General features: G+C 41.5%; 1 protein-coding gene across 2 annotated transcripts in view; it reads right to left on the minus strand.

Moving 5' to 3' along the window:
• Positions 1-9,357, minus strand: part of LOC135497317 (uncharacterized) — a 78,675-nt gene extending 69,318 nt beyond the window's left edge. The window contains exons 1-2 of one of the 2 annotated variants that reach the window (XM_064787123.1): positions 9,234-9,357; positions 7,446-7,520 (exon numbers count right to left, since the gene is read on the minus strand). In XM_064787123.1, the coding sequence (XP_064643193.1) occupies positions 7,446-7,512 (67 nt within the window). In that variant the 5' untranslated portion in view covers positions 7,513-7,520; positions 9,234-9,357. Of the gene's footprint in view, positions 1-7,441; positions 7,521-9,233 lie in introns of those variants that run through there. The other variant, XM_064787124.1, reaches the window with a different exon arrangement.
• Between the last annotated feature and the right edge of the window lie 11,805 nt (positions 9,358-21,162).

Consider the following 21,162-nt stretch of genomic DNA (forward strand, 5'->3'; position numbering starts at 1 on the left):
AGAAGATTTATGACCGAAGGTTTTAGCCGGGTTTGGAGATGAAAAATGAGAACCAAATCCTTCACGGTGAGCGATTTCGTACATTTTCATGTACACATCGGGATGTAGAGATATTTTCGTGATGTCACCAGTTCTAAGCGGACACATTTTTTTGTGATTCCCGAGTGCATGTTTGTCCTATCTACCAAGCTTAATCAGAGCAACATATATACAAAATAATTCTTAGGAATTAGTCGCAGATCCGTTTTAATATTCCATATTTTGGAAAAACCCAAACGTCCTCCGGGTAGGCCTAGTGACCGGCTATAGTGACCTAGGCTTGGTAAGGTCCGTATAGCCCTACCCCTGATGTCACTAGCCGGTCACTAGGCCTACCCGGAGGACTGTTTCACCATTCTTTCAAAGAGCCTGCTAATAAATATGGATACAAGAATTCCCATTTCTTTTACAAGGGAAGCCTTTATTTTAACAATGGAACTGGCTATTCGAACCGCCATGGTGCGTGGGGCCATTGTTTCCGGTCTTATTCGCACCGGCAGAAACAACCAATGAGAGCGCTTCTTACAAATGACCCGGATCACCCGCCCTTACCAAATCGCTTTGTCTCCTGTACAAGCTAGGCCCTATTGCATATAATGTTCTGTAGAGGGGATGATAGGGTGTGGGTGTGGCGAAGACCGAAACGAACATGCACATGCACCCCCCCCCCCCCCGTCAACCCTTGGAGGAGAAAGCTAAACGAACTTAGACCACCCACATTGACATGAACCCCCCCCCCCCCCCCATATGCATGCCCTGGCTCCTTTGGCTATAACATCTTGTGTGATGCTGCTTCTGACAGGGCCGGCTGGCCTGGCTGGAAGTCAAGGACCCTACCCACACCCGGAGCCAGGAGTAAAGGCACTTCCAACACTCGTCACAAACAAACACCACCTAAATCATGAATTAGGCCTACTTTCCTTACCCACCATCACCCATGTCACCACGGTGCGATCTATTTATTCACTCCGTATTATTCGCAATATCACGGTACAGTACCTTTCTCTCACCGTAACGGTGTGATCTATTTTTTACTGTGCAGTAATTCGCCCCGTCGCGGTACGACCAATCACTGCTGAATGTATAATTCGCACCGTGACGGTACGGCCAATCATAACCACCGTCGTACTAGGTCTGTCTCATTATAGAACGTTAGGGACAGACGGGAACCTAAGAAGTACCTAATTCAACGTACCATGCTTGTTAACTTTGATGCTATTGGTTACACGAGCATTACCACCAGGGCTGCGCTGCTGTGATGAATACATATGTAATGTCCTTCTTCTGATTGGTGGTCACCAAAGCACATTAGGAACGCCCACCTATACATACAATAGCTTTTTGACAACGTGCGTTGGTTAACTGTCAATGAAGGGAAATCGATGTTACCGATGTTACCGAATAGGCCTTGTTATAGACAAGCGGTCAATTATTGATAAAAGCCTGGTTGGCTCGTATTAACCAAATTGAGTGTCTTTTTATTATCTAAGCAGTTACTATGCAAAAGAAACCGGCCCATTGTTGGACTGTGGCTGAGTAACAGTAACAAGTTATGACTATGATATGGGTCTAGTTTTAGCGCGGTTTTTAGTACAGTGTTGTCGAAGTGAACGAACAGTCATGTGTGATAGAGTGCTTGTTGGCATGGAGGAGATGGCCCTTCTCCGGGAAGGGTACCAGCGACATAGAAATAATTATGTTCGCATTCTAGGCCACATCCGGCAAAATGTCAACTGTTTGCCGAAACGCACAAGGGCATTATACGCTAAGCGAACCGCAAAACAACTCCGACAAAGGATAAGAGAAGTCGTTGCAAGAGAAATTGCTGAGTTAGTACATGTATCGTATACCCCCCCCTCCACAAACGCACCCGCACCCCACACAACAATAGCACAGTAACAAAGGGGCCACTTCCATATACCGATTTTTCAAGGGGAGCACAACTCATTCCACAATTGTCGATAATGACCTGAGTGCTGATACAAGTGTGGACATGGCCACTGTAGAACAGGTGGGGATCCTCAGTTTCTGGGATCTCGATTGCATGTTCCGTTCCATCTATCGCCCCAACAGCATCTGGAATAGTATCCCAGTTGCCCCGCAGTTGTTCCCACTCTTCATCGGTCGGCCATGTTATACCGTCTTGAAAATAAGTGGAGTGCAGCCTGCATAGCTGTGGTAGACAAAACATCTGTCATAAAATAAAGTTCCCTGCAAACAGATTGCTTGCTGATATCAAACATTGCACTCATCGCAACAATGTCCGGATATTTCTTGATCCAATAGAAAAAAAGGAGTAAACGGTTCTCCACCGACAGCAAATGATCTCGGTACCGTCCTGGCCTGTTTTTCAGAAGGGGCGTAATGTCCTCTACGAGGTGCTGGAAAGAGGCCACTGTCTCACCTGCTAGATACCAAAAGTCCATCTGGTGGTTTCTAATCCTGGTAAAGACGTCGTTACCACCGTATGGACCATTTGGTTGATTGGTGAGAACTTCATCAAGTCTTGGAGGCAACGGAGGCGGACGCACTTCTAAATTATGAAATGCTGGTGTAAGCAAAACTGGTGGCGGTGGTATGGGCGGCGGAGCAGCGAACAAAAACATCCTAATTCTATCCATGGTGAAAGTAGCGTGAGGCCAAGCGACTGCTGGCCAACACAAACCATGGCAATTAAATGTTATCAATAATCAATTCAATTTCGGACAAAGGAATGATATTTTATTGACCATTTTCAATGCGTGTCTAATCATGTCACCACAGGGATAAGGCTAGACGCATAATAAAGGAAATTACATGAACCTTCCCATATGGGCGGTCTATTGCCATTGAATGCAATTATTCAGTGCAAAGATCATTGTTATATGGCCGGCCTCCATTCAGAACTTGGAACGCAAACGTACTCCACGTGACATGTGAAGGCCTATTAGATTAATCCTACTACGCGTCCATGGACGTTGATTTTGGTTCCCGTCCGTCCCTTACGTTCTGTTATGAGACAGACCTACTAGGTCTGTCTCATAATAGAACGTTAGGGACAGACGGGAACCTAAGAAGTACCTAATTCAACGTACCATACTTGTTAACTTTGATGCTATTGGTTACACGAGCATTACCACCATGGCTGCGCTGCTGTGATGAATACATATGTAAGGTCCTTCTTTTGATTGGTGGTCACCAAAGCACATTAGGAACGCCCACCTATACATACAATAGCTTTTTGACAACGTGCGTTGGTTAACTGACAATGAAGGGAAATCGATGTTACCGATGTTACCGAATAGGCCTTGTTATAGACAAGCGGTCAATTATTGATAAAAGCCTGGTTGGCTCGTATTAACCAAATTGAGTGTCTTTTTTATCTAAGTAGTTACTATGCAAAAGAAAGCGGTTCATTGTTGGACTGTGGCTGAGTAACAGTAACAAGTTATGACTATGATAAGGTGGGGATCCTCAGTCTTTGGGATCTCGATTGCGTGTATCGTTCCATATATCGCCCCAACAGCATCTGGAATAGTATCCCAGTTGCCCCGCAGTTGTTCCCACTCTTCATCGGTCGGCCATGTTATACCGTCTTGAAAATAAGTCCACAAAACATCTGTCATAAAATAAAGTTCCCTGCAAACAGATTGCTTGCTGATATCAAACATTGCACTCATCGAAACAATGTCTGGATATTTCTTGATCCAATAGAAAAAAAGGAGTAAACGGTTCTCCACCGACAGCAAATGATCTCGGTACCGTCCTGGCCTATTTTCCAGAAGGGGCGTAATGTCCTCTACGAGGTGCTGGAAAGAGGCCACTGTCTCACCTGATAGATACCAAAAGTCCATCTGGTGGTTTCTTATCCTGGTAAAGACGTCGTTACCACCGTATGGACCATTTGGTTGATTGGTGAGAACTTCATCAAGTCTTGGAGGCAACGGAGGCGGACGCACTTCTAAATTATGAAATGCTGGTGTAAGCAAAACTGGTGGCGGTGGTATGGGCGGCGGAGCAGCGAACAAAAACATCCTAATTCTCCAAGCGACTGCTGGCCAACACAAACCATGGCAATTAAATGTTATCAATAATCAATTCAATTTCGGACAAAGGAATGATATTTTATTGACCATTTTCAATGCGTGTCTAATCATGTCACCACAGGGATAAGGCTAGACGCATAATAAAGGAAAATTACATGAACCTTCCCATATGGGCGGTCTATTGCCATTGAATGCAATTATTCAGTGCAAAGATCATTGTTATATGGCCGGCCTCCATTCAGCACTTGGAACGCAAACGTACTCCACGTGACATGTGAAGGCCTATTAGATTAATCCTACTACGCGTCCATGGACGTTGATTTTGGTTCCCGTCCGTCCCTAACGTTCTGTTATGAGACAGACCTATTTACTACGCGTCCATGGACGTTGATTTTGGTTCCCGTCCGTCCCTTACGTTCTGTTATTAGGTCTGTCTCATAACAGAACGTAAGGGACGGACGGGAACCAAAATCAACGTCCATGGACGCGTAGTAGGGTTAATCTAATAGGCCTTCACATGTCACGTGGAGTACGTTTGCGTTCCAAGTTCTGAATGGAGGCCGGCCATGTAACAATGATCTTTGCGCTGGATAATTGCATTCAATGGCAATAGACCGCCCATATGGGTTCATGTAGTTTTCCTTTATTATGCGTCTAGCCTTATCCCTGCGGTGACATGATTAAACACGCATTGAAAATGGTCAATAAAATATCATTCCTTTGTCCGAAATTGAATTGATTATTGATAACATTTAATTGCCATGGTTTGTGTTGGCCAGCAGTCGCTTGGCCTCACGCTACTTTCACCACGGAGAGAATTAGGATGTTTTAGTTCGCTGCTCCGCCGCCCATACCACCGCCACCAGTTTTGCTTACACCAGCATTTCATAATTTCGAAGTGCGTTCCCCTCCGTTGCCTCCAAGACTTGATGAAGTTCTCACCAATCAACCAAATGGTCCATACGGTGGTAACGACGTCTTTACCAGGATTAGAAACCACCAGATGGACTTTTGGTATCTATCAGGTGAGACAGTGACCTCTTTCCAGCACCTCGTAGAGGACATTACGCCCCTTCTGGAAAACAGGCCAGGACGGTACCGAGATCATTTGCTGTCGGTGGAGAACCGTTTACTACTTTTTTGCTATTGGATCAAGAACTATCCGGACATTGTTGCGATGAGTGCAATGTTTGATATCAGCAAGCAATCTGTTTGCAGGGAACTTTATTTTATGGCAGATGTTTTGTGGACTTATTTTCAAGACGGTATAACATGGCCGACCGATGGAGAATGGGAACAACTGCGGGGCAACTGGGATACTATTCCAGATGCTGTTGGGGCGATAGATGGAACGGTACACGCAATCAAGATCCCAGAGACTGAGGATCCCCACCTGTTCTACAGTGGCCATGTCCACAAATATTGTATCAGCACTCAGATCATTATCGACAATTGTGGAATGAGTTGTGCTCCCCTTGAAAAATCGGTATATGGAAGTGGCCCCTTTGTTACTGTGCTACTGTTGTGTGGGGTGCGGGTGCGTTTGTGGAGGGGGGTATACGATACATGTACTAACTCAGCAATTTCTCTTGCAATAATTCTCTTATCCTTTGTCGGAGTTGTTTTGCGGTTCAACTAGCGTATAATGCCCTTGTGCCTTTCGGCAAACGGTTGACATTTTGCCGGATGTGGCCTAGAATGCGAACATAATTATTTCTATGTCGCTGGTACCCTTCCCGGAGAAGGGCCATCTCCTCCATGCCAACAAGCACTCTATCACACATGACTGTTCGTTCACTTCGACAACACTGTACTAATAACCGCGCTAAAACTAGACCCATATCATAGTCATAACTTGTTACTGTTACTCAGCCACAGTCCAACAATGGACCGGTTTCTTTTGCATAGTAACTGCTTAGATAATAAAAAGACACTTAATTTGGTTAATACGAGCCAACCAGGCTTTTATCAATAATTGACCGCTTGTCTATAACAAGGCCTATTCGGTAACATCGGTAACATCGATTTCCCTTCATTGACAGTTAACCAACGCACGTTGTCAAAAAGCTATTGTATGTATAGGTGGGCGTTCCTAATGTGCTTTGGTGACCACCAATCAGAAGAAGTACCTTACATATGTATTCATCACAGCAGCACAGCCCTGGTGGTAATGTATGGGCGGTTATTTCCGCATTAAATGATGTCCTAAAACGCGTCTTTATAACTGGCGACTCGTGTGTGTGTGTAGAGCAACCCGTGCGTACAGAGCAAAACGCGCGTATCTAACTCGCGACCCCTACAAAGAACATAACGCGAATGTATAACTACTGTCGCATAAACGTGCCGTCGGATAACTAGTGTCGGATAACTAGTGTTGGATAAGGGCTGTCGGATAACTGCTGTCGCATATAAGGCTCCTCAGCCTCCCGCATCGCGGCGCTCTTGTGTCTTGATGATTATTGATTTTGCTCTAGGCGACATACGATTTACCAATTGGTAACTGTAATGTAGCAGGCGCACTTCAAATGGCCTTGCTTTTGCACTTAGCAGATGCTGCAATATTATCAACCCGATTATCAAGAGGGACCTGGTCCTGGGTAGGCCTGCCCAACAAATTCACAACGTCTTGCAGCATGCGTGCTGCCCGCTGGAGCACATGTGGATCTTGATTAGTAGCCGATGTTCTCTTCTGCCACTCAAACTCGGGATTACGTCGCTTAGAACAAAAGTAATAATAACTAGCGCCGCGATGCGGGAGGCTGAGGAACCTTATATGCGACAGCTGTTATCCGACAGCACTTATCCGACACTAGTTATCCGACACTAGTTATCCGACGGCACGTTTATGCAACAGTAGTTATACATTCGCGTTATGTTCTTTGTAGGGGTCGCGAGTTAGATACGCGCGTTTTGCTCTGTACGCACGGGTTGCTCTACACACACACACGAGTCGCCAGTTATAAAGACGCGTTTTAGGACATCATTTAATGCGGAAATGACCGCCCATAGTTCTCCAATTGTTTTGCTCTGCTATATTGGCCGTCATACGTCGTGGTCACGACGTAAAAGATATTATGCATTGGTAGGTGGCCGTCAAAACGTCACGTCGTGACGTCACGTGAAGAACCTCTATAGAATACAATAGATCATATAGTCATATCCTTCCTCCTTCGTCCATCAGGGACCATCATTGCTAAACAATTTTCGAATTTTCGGTGTGATTTTTTTGATAATTGAAAGGGAAGTGAAAATCTTATGTTTCACGGGATTTCAATTTCCACAGCCCCGGTCAGATTGTACCCATTGGTACGAGATTGTCTAGCAATAAATTAAACAATCTTGTCCCTTAACATTAATATATCAGTTCAAAGACTTACGTACAGTTGGAATCTACACATCTTATCACCCCAAGGACTGCAACTGTCAGTATCAGAATGACATTCGCCATCTTGTATCCTGAATAAAGATGATTTTAGAGGATTAGTATCAGACAGGTTTCACAGTTTCACAGTTTTAACATCTTCCACGATCAGGTTTTCCACCTCTAAGCAACAATAGACTGTTCTGTTTGACAAGATGCATTCCCAGATAATTCAGGATTTTCAGTTCTTCTTAATTTGATATCCGGAAGTCGTCTCAATCCATCAATTAATCCACAACATCACAACCAGATATGATAAAGCTACTACAGGAAATCACGTTTCTAAGCTGATGTGAAAGCAATACCACAGCATCTTATGGTGCACTAAATACCGAATTCTGACAATTTACATCGGCTCCTGGGAAAAGGCTATCGCTCCTATTGTATTAGTTGGATGTTGCTGGGCGGCTTGCTTGAATAACGAACTCCGCGATTTCCGCAGTGACATTATTTTGTGCTTTTCTCTATTATAATGATATTAAATTAAAAAACATCGGAAAATGTCAGTCAGTTGTGTGACCGATTTTCACATTTGGTAACCCGTTGCCGTCTCTGGGGATATATTTAGCTAGATCCAGAGTTAACTTATTTGCAGATTTTCGAAATGACACCATCATTCTAGATGATCTTTTACTCTCGGTATCCGCAGCACCTCATCTGTGTTAAATGATATCAAAATCTATAACTTTTTAATCGGTCCATGACGATTTTAATAAATAACGTCATCCGACTTTTTAAAACGGATTCCCCTATGAGGGGCCTAATGTTGCTCTTTTGTCTAGACACATAATGTGAGGGTCATTCGATGGAGGGTACCCTCACTGGGTGCATTTGCACCATGGATATCTCCCCTTCATTGGTCGCGTTTTTGGAGACGGCTGGCCCATTCCGTGTTCTCAGTCAATTTCGACGCAGTCAAGGCGGGGGTAGGGAACGAGGGGGGAGGGATCTCCTTCCCATGGATGACTTTATTATAAACTCGACGATGACCAGTGGCGAGGCTTCTCGTGAAGGCCTTTTGAGTGCTTTGTAATGTATTTGTTTGATTTTTTGTATGTTTTGATTCTCCTGCGACGGAGGCTTTAAGCCTCGGGGTACGGAGTTAATTAGCTTTTAATTAGAGTTCTTAATTAGAGTTCAGTATAATCCCGCATATTTTAGGGTGAGTAACCGTTTCAGATTGGGAGTATTTAATATGTATATAGAGGCATTGTGCGTACAGTACTGTTGCCAACGATAGGTTTTCATAAAAAGTATTTTCCCTATGATTGGTAAAAACAAATTAATGTCCAAAAACGCATCAATTTTCAATATTCTAAATATTTCTCAGTCCCGCCCAAATATTTTTAAAAAGGTGATCGTTAGTATTATATAATTATACAAATATGATATTTCAAATATACCCATCCTTAGATTCAGAATTAATCTGCATGTAATGACTGGTCTCATGAAAGGTGCATACATAAAGCATTAGTTCTGAGGATCGCCACTTGTCAGAAGTACTGGCTGTACCTGAACCCCAACTTTAACAAAATGCATAAATTCTCCATTCGCTAGCCTCGCTTGTCTCAACAAATTGCTAGTTCCTTCACGAGACTGGTCGCAGAGGCGCGCTGGTGAAAAAAAAGTTAAAAAAAAACGAACAGAAATATTTTTATATAACTTGACTGCTAAAGGGCGGGAGGCTGTCCACGCATTTCATTCAGTGTTGGATTCGAGTTTTAAAAAAGCATATTATGCTAACTCACCTAGGTTCAAAAACAATCCAATGACACAGATACCCACAAGAAATACAAAAGTGACAGTTTATCCATCAGAAGACGACCATGTTTAAAACCGTACTGGTCTTGGGCATCAGAATGCGAATTCACAGTGAACAACCTGGGAATTCCATTATGTTATAAGTCTTGTCAATATAAGTAATGTCAACTAACGCCCACAATACTATCAACATATCTCATTGAAAATGCCTCGTTTTCAGAAGTCTGATGGCATGAATTAAGAAATTGGTGTCATGATTTCAATGATTAAGGAACTTATTTCGCACGGATAATTCATTCACCTGACTGTCATTGCCAACATAGGGAAGAAAAAAAGTTTATTCGGTGATAAATCGTCGATTTAACAATTTTTTTATGGCTTAGGAGAATTTTTTTCAATTTTTCTAAAGATTTGTTAACGATCTTTATTTTTGCAGACTAGCGTTATTATTTTTTTACGATTTAAATTTGATTTGATTGCGCATTTGATGTCAATGTTAACAGTATATTTTTCGGAGACACTTTTATGAGCGAGGCACCCGTGGGGATCGATGCATTGCTCCGGATCCCCAACCGGAACTACAGTTTAATGGTGCATTTTATTCATCATATCTTGAAAAAAGGCAGTGAGCTTTGTCTTTAACACCAGTTTAGTCTGATTTGATATACATTGTATTAGTTTGTATCGATGGCTCTCATGAGTTCAATAAGAACCATTTGTATGTGTACCGATACCAGCAAAACATGGTTGTGAAACTGGATTGGAATAATATAGTTTTATTACCGATCAAGTTCATAAATGCATAAAAAACAAGCAATTTGAAATTTTAGTCAGGGGTTACAATTAGCCTTAAAGCAAAAAGGTAATTTTAGCCCCTGGTCACAAATCTTGTTTTGGCTTTCAGAGGAATCGTTTTCTTTGCATTACCGTGTTTTAAATGAAAGCCTTTACCAATACAGTGCGGAGGCAAGTGGTTGAATCGGAAATGTTTCTATACTGATCTCTGGACGCTTTCACTTGAAGTGAGGCTTGAAGTCACTTGAAGTCAGAAAAAGCCTCCCACTAGTGTAGTATTTGGAACAGGATAGGAAACCAATTCATAGCCGTAGAAACGGCCTGCATCTGAATATCTTCTCCCGGAAGGTGAGTGTTGACTTTGTTCCCAACAATCAACAAAATCAATGGGAATAAGATTTTCAGGAATAATATCATGTGCTAATGGCATGTACAATCAATATTATGATACCATGCTTAATCACAGCGGTGTACTGCCATGTCGCTAAATTGCCAGTATAATTCAGTTCTGCATGTACCAAACGTACAGAGAAGAAGAAAATAATAGCTTAAACTATATATACAGTGCATGCTGGTTGACGTTCAATGCAATTTGTTCATTCTTTAGTAAGCATTGTATACATTTTATTTCGAAATATTTGCATGGTATTCTCTGGCTTTATCCATGATATATCTGATATTAAAGTACGATAGTTTATCTTTTGCCCATTTTACACCTTTGGTATGTAGCCAACTCCACGTCTCAGAAAAGTCCGATTTGAGTGAAAACATAAAGGTTTCATTTATGAGGCTTTTGTACTACCAGGAAGCAAAGGAACTACCAGGAAGGCAAATGAAATCACTATGGATCAGTATCCACGGCGAAAGACATTCGGTTGGCAAATACAGGAGGTGATGCTGTTTTGGGAGTCAGTGTATCAGTACAGTTACGGGGAGGGTTGATATGTTTTGCCTTCTATTGCCTTGCAAACACGGTGGGTAAAGGCATTGGTTTACCTTTGCAACACAATAGAGACAAAACCCTCCCAGTGTTGAGGGGAACAATCGGATATAAATAATACATGTGCCGGCCCCTCAAAATAAAATAGTATTATTTTATATGGTTATTTTGTGTCGTCAATCATTTCCTCTTCAGGTAAATACGTATTTTGTATTCGGTGTGGTTGACATAGTGCAATTTCCGTAAAAAGGTGGTTGACAAAAAATATAACCCAATTCGGGTCAAATCAGAGTCAGCATCGGAAAAGCGTGATAAATCAGTCTGATTTTGATTTTGTCCTTTTTTGTGCAATTTGTAATATAATTCCTTTGTATAAATAACAAATTAAACTGTTATCTACTACATCAGCCTCAGGTACGTACTTTGTGTACACAATCAAATACCCTTTAAGAAACCACTATCGGACAAACTTGTAAAGCCTGTAAGCGTTATAGCCAAACAACTTCTTTCTCCAAACCATTCCTAATTTTAGCCAAAAGCCAATGTCAAAACCTGGTCATCACGTCGGTGTTGGGTGTTCACCATTTATTCAATAAAACCTGGTCATCTTGCCATAGTCAGATAGTTCGTAGTGCAATTGCTGGAGCTAGCATACCCCCACTTTCTCTAAAGCATCGTAAACACCTGTGTAAGCTGATGATACAAGGTAGATAACATCTCGAGCTTGAACTTCCAGACCACAATAACCTTGGGAAACCCTAACTATTTAGAATTACAGAAAAGTGCAATGACGCACACCCTACGGGTTTGAAGATCCGTTCGTTCGGTATTATTTATTGATTTTGATACTAAATAAGGGTACGTTTTTAGAACAAATAGCTCTCAACGAAGTAGCAGAAACAGCCTTAACTCCGCTCCCAAGCGTAACAGTTAGCTTCCGAGCCGAGCTAATCATCTAGCACCAGGGCAATAGTTTCAACTCCGCTCCCGAGCGTAACAATCAGTCAGCTTCAGAGCAGTGTATATATTCTAGCTTCAGGGCTCAACATTTTATCAATTCGTCGTGGAAGTAAGCTCACACTAGTATTGTGATCATCTGTTATAAAATCTGCGAATTTGAATATTCTTGTGTGGACATCGGTGACTGGCATGATCTAACAATTTGTTTCTTGTTTGTGGTGTTATTAACTTGTATTCAACGACTTCCTCTCGTCTCGGCGTACCTGATTCCCGACCTCTTGATTAGCCATTCGAGTGTCCCTATCATTTGCTGCAGTCCCAGACAACATCTTACGGAGGACAGGAGGACACGCCCCAGCCTCACGCTTTGCGGCCCGTGACAACATCTTTGATTTGCTTTGAAATCGTTAACAATGTTCTCGTTACGAATAGTATGTGAAGGAAGTCGAAAAAGCCTATTGTCGGCTTCATAAGTAAATGTCACTGTACTTTTGGTCTGCTGTGAAAAATCTGCTTGGCCAATTTCTTTCAAAGTTTGGTCTTTCTTAAACCTGCTTTTGGGTTCCAAGGATCTGTGACATTTCACCAATACAACGATGGTCGTGAAATAATATTTTGTATGTATTTGTGTACATTGACGTAGTGCACTGATGTTGACATTATGCTTATATCTGGATGAATTCGCCCGGACAGTGTTTATCTTTCAATACACCAAGTTTCATCCATCAGAAAATTAGCCTCATCCAACCCCCCCCCCCCCCCCGCCAAAAATTCGTCAACTGGCTGCAATGAAGAAACACCTTTTTACTTGGTTTGCAAATCTCTACTCTGGAAATTGTATTGGGTCACGACAAACTAGATCGAAGAAAAGCGTGTATTTATAACAAGCAGTTCGTCGTTTATCATGGAACACAACAAAGACTGGTTGAAACATTACCAAATATGGCCATCACTTTGGCACGAGTGTTTATCATATACTGAAGTGAAAGTGAATAATATTACAATAAGAATTAGGCCGCGCAGTCTGGCACAAATTCAAACTTTTATTTTGTATTCGTCGTTCTGGTCGTTTTCTACGATGGCAAGCAACCACATGTACTATTAGTTTTAGAAAAAATAAATATAGGGAGTGAAGGTCTCCATCGGTTGGCCTGGGACCAAGTCTTACCATTCAATTCTACAGGAGGCCGGATGAGTATGGCACTGCAGACAGGCGAGATAAGCATTTGTGGTGTCCCCTCGAAGTTGTGGTAGGCGGGCGAGCCTGCCCTAAGATTGTGATCGTCAGCTTGTAATAAAACTGCACGTAGTAACCTAATCACCTTGTTGGGAATACTAGTGACAGAAGCCATCATTTTTTGCGTATCTCACTAATGTGGTAATGAGACAACAACTTATTAGTCAATCAGTTAGATGTAATTTAGTAACTATTTTCTATTCAACAGCAGGACATGGTGGTGGTGGTGGGGGGGGGGGCTTCCAGTCAGTTGACAATATGAGATCGGTTGTTTAAATTGCAAATGATCATTAATCAAAGACCAACCAAATTCTTAGCAAGACGTCACAACCTCATAATCTCTGTGAGGGACATACTGTCAGTATCAATAAATCAGACTAGTTCAATCTTCGCATTTGAATTATAAGAAAAGTGTACGTATAGAGCCTGTTTTTTTTCTTCTGTTTTGTAAGAAAATTTAAACTTTTTTGACAATAACTAACGAAATGCATACGTTCAATATTAATATCCCACATTATCTCCTTCATGACACGGTCAGTTAATTATTTCATACCAATACGTGGGATGCATAAGCTATAATCGAAACATAGCCTAGATATCATTCCATTATATTTGACAGGCTTTCATTTCTTTTGTGTGGCGTTTATCGTCTCACTTTATGTCCAGAATTCTCCAGAATTAAAGTATAAGCTTCAAGCTAACATCGACCCATGATCACAAGTCCAGTCATGTCATTGGTAAACTAGTTTGCCAAACTTCCTTGCTTTAAAACTGGCGTGTCAAATATACCTTGTGAGCAAGGCCGAAGCGGAGCACTCATATTTGTTCGTGATGCATTTGGTCCTTCAGCACCTAGAGAACTCTTAATTACGAAGTTCCCTCAGTGCACTTCAAGTGAAACCTTCAAAATATGTTATCTTAAATCAGTCCACATGTATAAAATCTACGTGTAAGGATGGTATCTTCAAAAAACTGTACTACCAGTTCAACAGTTGAACAACTAGTTTGTAACTTTAAAATTGTCGCCCACGATAAAAACATTATAAAGAGAATATCAGAATACAAGTCCAAAAAAACACACAACCAAACCAATCATTCATTCATTTTACTTTCGGTTAACCATCACTTGTCGGCCGTCATAAATTTTTCTGATATATATCAACAACAAAAACTATTTATTTCCGGCGATACTTGAAAACCCTTTAATATTTGATTTATATGCATGTCCTGCACGTGAAGGTGACTGGGCCCTGTGCTTTTTCTCTTTTGCGTTTCAAGATTGTACAGCCTCATCTCAAATGATCTACCCTCTGCCCACGGTTTTTCAGATGACAATCAGTTGTACCTTGCCTTTAAACCAATGCCACTTGCATGCCAGACTGAAGCAGTGGAAGCCATTGAGCGATGCATAGTTAAAGTTAGAGCATGGTATATTGAAAATGAACTCATGATCAATGGCACTAAAACTGAGTTTGCCATCTTTGGCACACGGCAGCAGCTTGCAAAGGTGAGCATTGCATCAATAAAGGTTGGAGGGACAGATATCCAATCAGTCCAATGTGTCCGCAATCTTTGTGCATGTTTTGATTGCAACATGTCCCTGGAGACAAACGTAAACAAAATGTGTGCTAAGGCCTACTATGGTCTCTATCGGACACGACAAATCCGAACCTTTCTGTCGGAAAATGCCACCAAGACCTTGGTACATGCTTTTATCATCGCCCACCATGACTAAAGTGTAATGTTCGCCTAAATGGCATCCCCACCAAGTTTTTGAACCGAATCCAACGGGTTTTCAACTCTACCGCAAGAGTTGTGTGTTTGGTGGGAAAGTTTGACCATATTTCCCCTGTGTTGGTTCACCTGCACTGGCTACCAGTCAAGCTCAGGATCCAATACAAGATTCTGCTCTTGGTGTTCAAGTGCTTGACTCGGGAGGCCGCAGGATATCTCAGATCTATGAATCAGTTAAGAAGGATCGATCGCCAACGCCTTAGATCAGGATATGCGATGTTCCTTGAAGTCCCTCGGTTCAAGTGCCAGACTCCAAAGACTAGCTGCTCTAAAACTGTGGAACCAGCTGCCGCAAATGCTCCGTAACATTGATTCCCTTTAGACTGTCAAGTCCCTCCTAAAGGCCCACCTTTTTGCAGTTGCCTTTGGGGAAATGAAATGGTCCAGGTACCATGTGCTCACCAGTGTCAAAGGACCTTGAAAAGTATGTAAAAAAACTGCAGACGATATATGATGTATCATTGCTAGAAGTACCTATACCATATTTGTTTTCAAACTTTTTGGACCAGTATTAAGCGAACAAATGATGTTGACGTGGCAATTTAATGTACACTGCGCCTGCATGACCGCAACTGAATGAAGAGATCATTCAGGGACTGCCACACAGCTGTCAGACAGTCCCTGAATGATCTCTTCATTCAGTTGCGGTCATGCAGGCGCAGTGGACACCAAATTGCCACGTCAACATCATTTGTTATAATTTCCTTGGTGTCCACTGTCTGGGAACACCCCAGGGCGCTCTGGCTTTGGCACTGCACATCTGTAGTGCCTGTGATGAGGAAGTCTCACACTCTCCCATCTTCGCAAGTGGTCGATTTTTGTCGCAACATTTGGGCCTAGGGCCCCGAACTCACTTCAGAGTGCATTATTAATGGGCTTCAGCTCCATGAAGCTTTCATCAGTGCACCCAGCCCCTGTGGATTTCATGTTCCCAAGGTAAGTATACGTACATTGCCACGTCATTTAAGTATTAAGCGAACAATGGCATATTTTGGCAATGGCATATTATTGACGTTTTGCCCCCTGGTAGCCAAACCGTGAATCATATGACATCAGATTTGGTCTCTGTGTAGGGGTCACCAAGGGGTACATCTATACTAAATTAGAGATATCTGGCTAAAGTGGTTACAAAACATGCCACCGTTCTCTAACGGCGGTGCCGCCAGACGACCTTGATCTTGTGGCCTTGAAAAGTGATCGGAAAAATAACGCGATGGACCATTGCTAGAAGAACAACCATATTTTTTTCAAATTTTTCGGACCAGTAATAAGGATCAATCGCATATTTTCACTTTTGACGTTTGGCCCCCTGGTGGTCAGACCGTAAATCATATGACGCAACGATTCAGTCTCTTAGAAGCGGTCACCCAGGGGTACATTTGTACTCAATTTGAGATCTCTGGCTAAAGCGGTTACAAAACGTCCATTGTCTAACGGCAGACTTTGACCTCTGTGACTTTGAAAAGTAAGTCAATTCAAAAACCAGGAGGATATGTGATGTAGCATTGCTAAAAGTACCTACCTTTTTTTTCGATTTCGAACAGTATTTAGGGAGAAAACGTATGTTTTCGCTTTTGACGTTTGGCCCCCTAGTGGCCAAACCGTGAATCATATGAGGTCCCTATTCGGTCTCTGAGTAGCGGTCACCAAGGGGTACATGTGTACTAAGTTGGAGTTCAATAGCTTCAGCTGTAACGAAACGTGCCACCCATGTCTAACGACGGACGACGTACACTGCGTCATTGGAAAGGCTCACAGGTGAGCCGAAATACGCTCAAGAATACCAACTCGCTGAGTAATTGGAGCACTCTACAAATGCCAACATTGATTGATTGATTGATTGAAGGTATCTAACAAAAAGCTATTTTTATCCCCTGATGGTCAAATCGAATACTTCTAATCGATCGAGGGTCCATTACGCATCTGTAAAGATTTAAGACGTAAACAACGTCCAATCTTAAAGCTGACGGTTCAAACATACCTTCCCGAGTAAAGGCCGAAGCCGATGCACTCGGGAATGTACGTGATGAGCATTTGGATCTTCTATTGAATATACCCACTGTGCCTCGCTTTCGAGTTGCGTATTGGGGTTTATGGGTATATTCAGTAAACGATCTAAGAAAATGCACATCACAAACATACCTGAGTGCTCCGCTTCGGCAAAGTTAATTAACCAGTGAGCTTTAATCTATTCAATTCAATGATTTTAGTAGTATCCTATCAAGTGCGGCAAGATTTGGTTATTCTTAAAGCAGGATTAGTGTACCTCAAAAAGAATTTTCCAACATGACGAGTAGACTACAAGCCTATGCAACATTCACCACAGCATGTTCTCTTGTCACTTAGATATCTTTGATCTGCTTACACATCATAAAAATGTTCGTGTTTCGAATACTGATTCAAGGAAATCGAAATCGATTTCGTCATATTTAAAAAAAAAGTTTATGTTTCATCGATCAGAAAAATTAGCTTCATCACCGACTCCCTGACCCCCGCCAAAATAATCGTCAACTGGCTGCAATGAAAAAACACTTTTTTTACTTACTTTGCAAATATCTCACCTGGCAATTGTATTGGTTCATGACAAATTAGATCGAAGGCAGCCTAACTTCGAAGAAATCAATCAGTAATTTTTGCACACAAGCCTAAAAGGACAGAGAGACAATTATTTCTGAAGCTGAGTGTAATCATTTAGCGTCTGGGACGTGCATTCAAAACAAGGAATTCGTCGTTCATGGAGCTCAACAATGACTGCTTGAAACATTACCAAATATGGCCATAACTTGGCATGAATGTTTATCATTATACTGAAATGAAAGTGAATATTACAATATGTATTAGGCAGCGCATTCTGGCACAAATTCAAATTGCTGTAAAATCTAAACCTTTAGATATTTTTCTAAAACGGCTGGAGATTTTGAAACCGAACTTGCTGTATTCAATGCTGAAATGATAATAGATCATATTATGAGTCGTGTTCTGGTCGTTTTCTATGATGGCAGGCAACCATATGCTCTAGTTGATTTTTGAATTGGTTTATACGAAACTTGTAAAACCCCATTTTTTTCCTGAAATTGAATTGGCCTGAGAAAACGGTTTTCGCTGCAAAAACATGCTTCTGGATACGAAAAAAAGCATCTTCCAGAAATATTTCTTTCTCATGAGAAGAAAAGCATTTTTCTCCGCGAAATTGTATTTTTTTCACAAGGAAAAAAATGCGTCTTCTCCCATGGCGAAAATCTTTTTTCTCCTTAAACGTTTTTTTTCTCCGTAAAATGTGAGATGTGTATGTGTAGCCATTGAATTTTGCTACTTTCGGAAGATGCAAGGAGTCATTTTCCAAGATACATGACTATACACTATGTCACAACCTAGCCTTCCGAAGATTGGTATGTCTCGCCAGTGTATCATTCCATAACTGCAAAGGAATGTCGAAATAAGTGTATAATTACAAACATTCAATGTGAAAATAGGTAACTCCATTTTGCTTTCCAGAAAAAACAATTATAGGGAGTGAAGGTCTCGGTCTATGTCCCCCGCCAGATGCAATGTCGTTATGCAAGTCGGTTGGTAAACAGCGGAGAAACCTGGGACCAAGTCTTACAATGCAATTCTACAGTAGGCCGGGTGAGTATGGCACTGCAGACAGGCGAGATAAGCATTTGTGGTGTCCCCTCAAGGTTGTGACAGACAGGCGAGCCTGCCCCAAGATTGTGATTGTTGGGAATATGATGAGTCCTTCTTACGAAGTCCGCCATGTTGTAGTTGCATAAGCCATAATAATGTGTCTTCCGTGTGGTACTGAGACAATAATTGATTAGTCTATCAGTTAAATGTAGCATAGTAGCTATTTTCTATTCCACGGCAGGACATGGTGGTAGTGGTGCTGGGGGGGGGGGGGGGGCTACATACCAACACGTACCGACTTTGAACTTTCACCACATCGGTGAATTAATACTCAAAAACATCCTTAGCAAGACGTCCCAACCTCATAACCTCTTTTGGGGGACATACTGTCAGTGTCAATAAATAAGAGTCGTCTAGTTTCGCATTTGAATAATAAGAAAAATGTCACTTATTTCATACCAACACCTCGGACGCATTTCATTATTATTTGACAGGCTAACATTGCGAAAAAGAAAGTAAATATTTCATTTTCTTGGTGTGTCTTTTATCGCCTCAGTTAATGGCGAGAATTCTCCAGAATTAAAGTATAGGCTTCAAGCTTTCATGAAATTCATCGACCCATGATCACAAGTCGATTCATGTCACTGGTAAACTTTTTTTCCAAACGTTCTTACTTTAAAATGACGTGTCAAATTTACTTGTGAGTAAAGCCGAAGCCGAGCACTCATAATTGTTAGTGATGCATTTGGTCCTTCAGCAGAGAATTCCTAACTACGAAGTATCCCCAAGTGCACTTCAATTCAAGTGAAACCTTCAAAATATGTTATCTGAAATCAGTATATAGATTTCTTCAAAAAACTTTATTACCAGAGGTCTCATCTTAAACATGGGTGTGCAAAGATAAGTTGAACAAACAATTTGTAACTTTAAAACTGTCGCCCACGAGAATAGCATGAAAGGAATGGGCGGCTTTCTATTGCAGTATGTTTATCTTCCTCTGGTTCATCAGTAAACTATATTTCTAAACGTGTGTGATGCTTTTCAAGTTTTGTTTCAGCTCCAAGATAGAAGAAAAATGCGTCATTCGTTCTTTCTAGTACGCACAATTCCTGGCGCGAGAGACCATTCCCACCACGTGAGTGCACGCCGATATCCGAGTTCACGTCACGTTCATTTGTTGATGGAAACTACTTATAAAGAACACAATAAGAAATACCAATACTCGAAGATTTAACTTCCGGTTAACCGCCACTTGTTGGCCGTCTCTCAACGATAAAACTGATCTATTACTGGCGATACTTGAATACCCTTTGATATTTGATTTATATGCATGTCCTGCACGTGGAGGTATTTTACAAAAAGCTGTAAACAACGTCTGGGATTACGGGTCAAACATACCTCCCCGAGTAAAGGCCGAAGCCGATCACTCGGGAATGTTCGTGATATGAATTTGGATCTTTACATGTTTACCACACCAGATGGTTCAGCCATTAACTGGGAAAAGAACATAAGACTCTCATAAGAGGTATGGAGAAAATATTCAGTTGCTTGATGATAAAGGTATTTTGCTTCACATGAGAGAGGCGACTGATTACAGCAGGAAAGCTTTATGTATTTTGAGAACACGTCAGAACTTACCAACAATCTTCACAATTCCTCGGGAAGGTAGACTGCATTATGTGGAACATCACCACGGTCATGCAAAAGGTAAAGTGCAACAAGGAGGTCCTCATTGGAATGGAAGTATTATAACTAGACTCTGTAGAAAAGGAGACAAGAATATCAATTATGGTTAGACGAAGTTTAATTGGTCTCCTGCAGCATGATCTCTATACAATACAATATAATACAATACAATACAATATATATACAATTGCAGTTGACCATGGGCACTCGCCTGCTGTTCACCCCGCAGCTCCTCCTCATAGCTAACCAAAGGCGAAACGTAAAGTAAAGATTGTTAATCTTCCTTTTGCGTAGTTTCAGGTGTCCCGAGCGGGTGTTGAAAGCAGACGTTTTGCGGTGCTCATTAATCATTTTGATATCTTTTTAACTCACCATTGCCGTAAATAGTGTAAAATATTCAAATTTATACGGCTAAGTTGTTTTCGTTAGTGATATTTGCATGGGAGAAGTTTGATAGGTCATAGGACGGTGGAAACGAGAACAGTGAAGGAAATCATATATTTGTTAATACAAATTATTAAAGCGGGATGTGTTTTTAAGAAAACGGGTCCTTGGCACATACACGCACCATGGCCCTATACAGGAGTCTAAATCTGTAACGGATATGTGGCATGATAACGTCTTGACGTTGTTTGCGTCCTAGATCTTTTCAAACCCTAGTGGGCTTTCGCTCATTCAGAAGTATTCTATTTACCCGTTAGCGGATAAAAATATGTTTTGGTTAAAATACCTTCACGTGCAGGACATGCTTAAAAGAATTTTTATATATTATATAAATCAAGTATAAACGGGTGTTCAAAAATAGTAATAAACAAGTTTTATCATTGATAATATCTGAAAGACCAAGTGACAGTCGAAAAGACTAGCATGTAGGCCA

Source organism: Lineus longissimus, chromosome 12 (assembly GCF_910592395.1).
Source record: "Lineus longissimus chromosome 12, tnLinLong1.2, whole genome shotgun sequence".
Lineage (NCBI taxonomy): Eukaryota > Metazoa > Nemertea > Pilidiophora > Heteronemertea > Lineidae > Lineus > Lineus longissimus.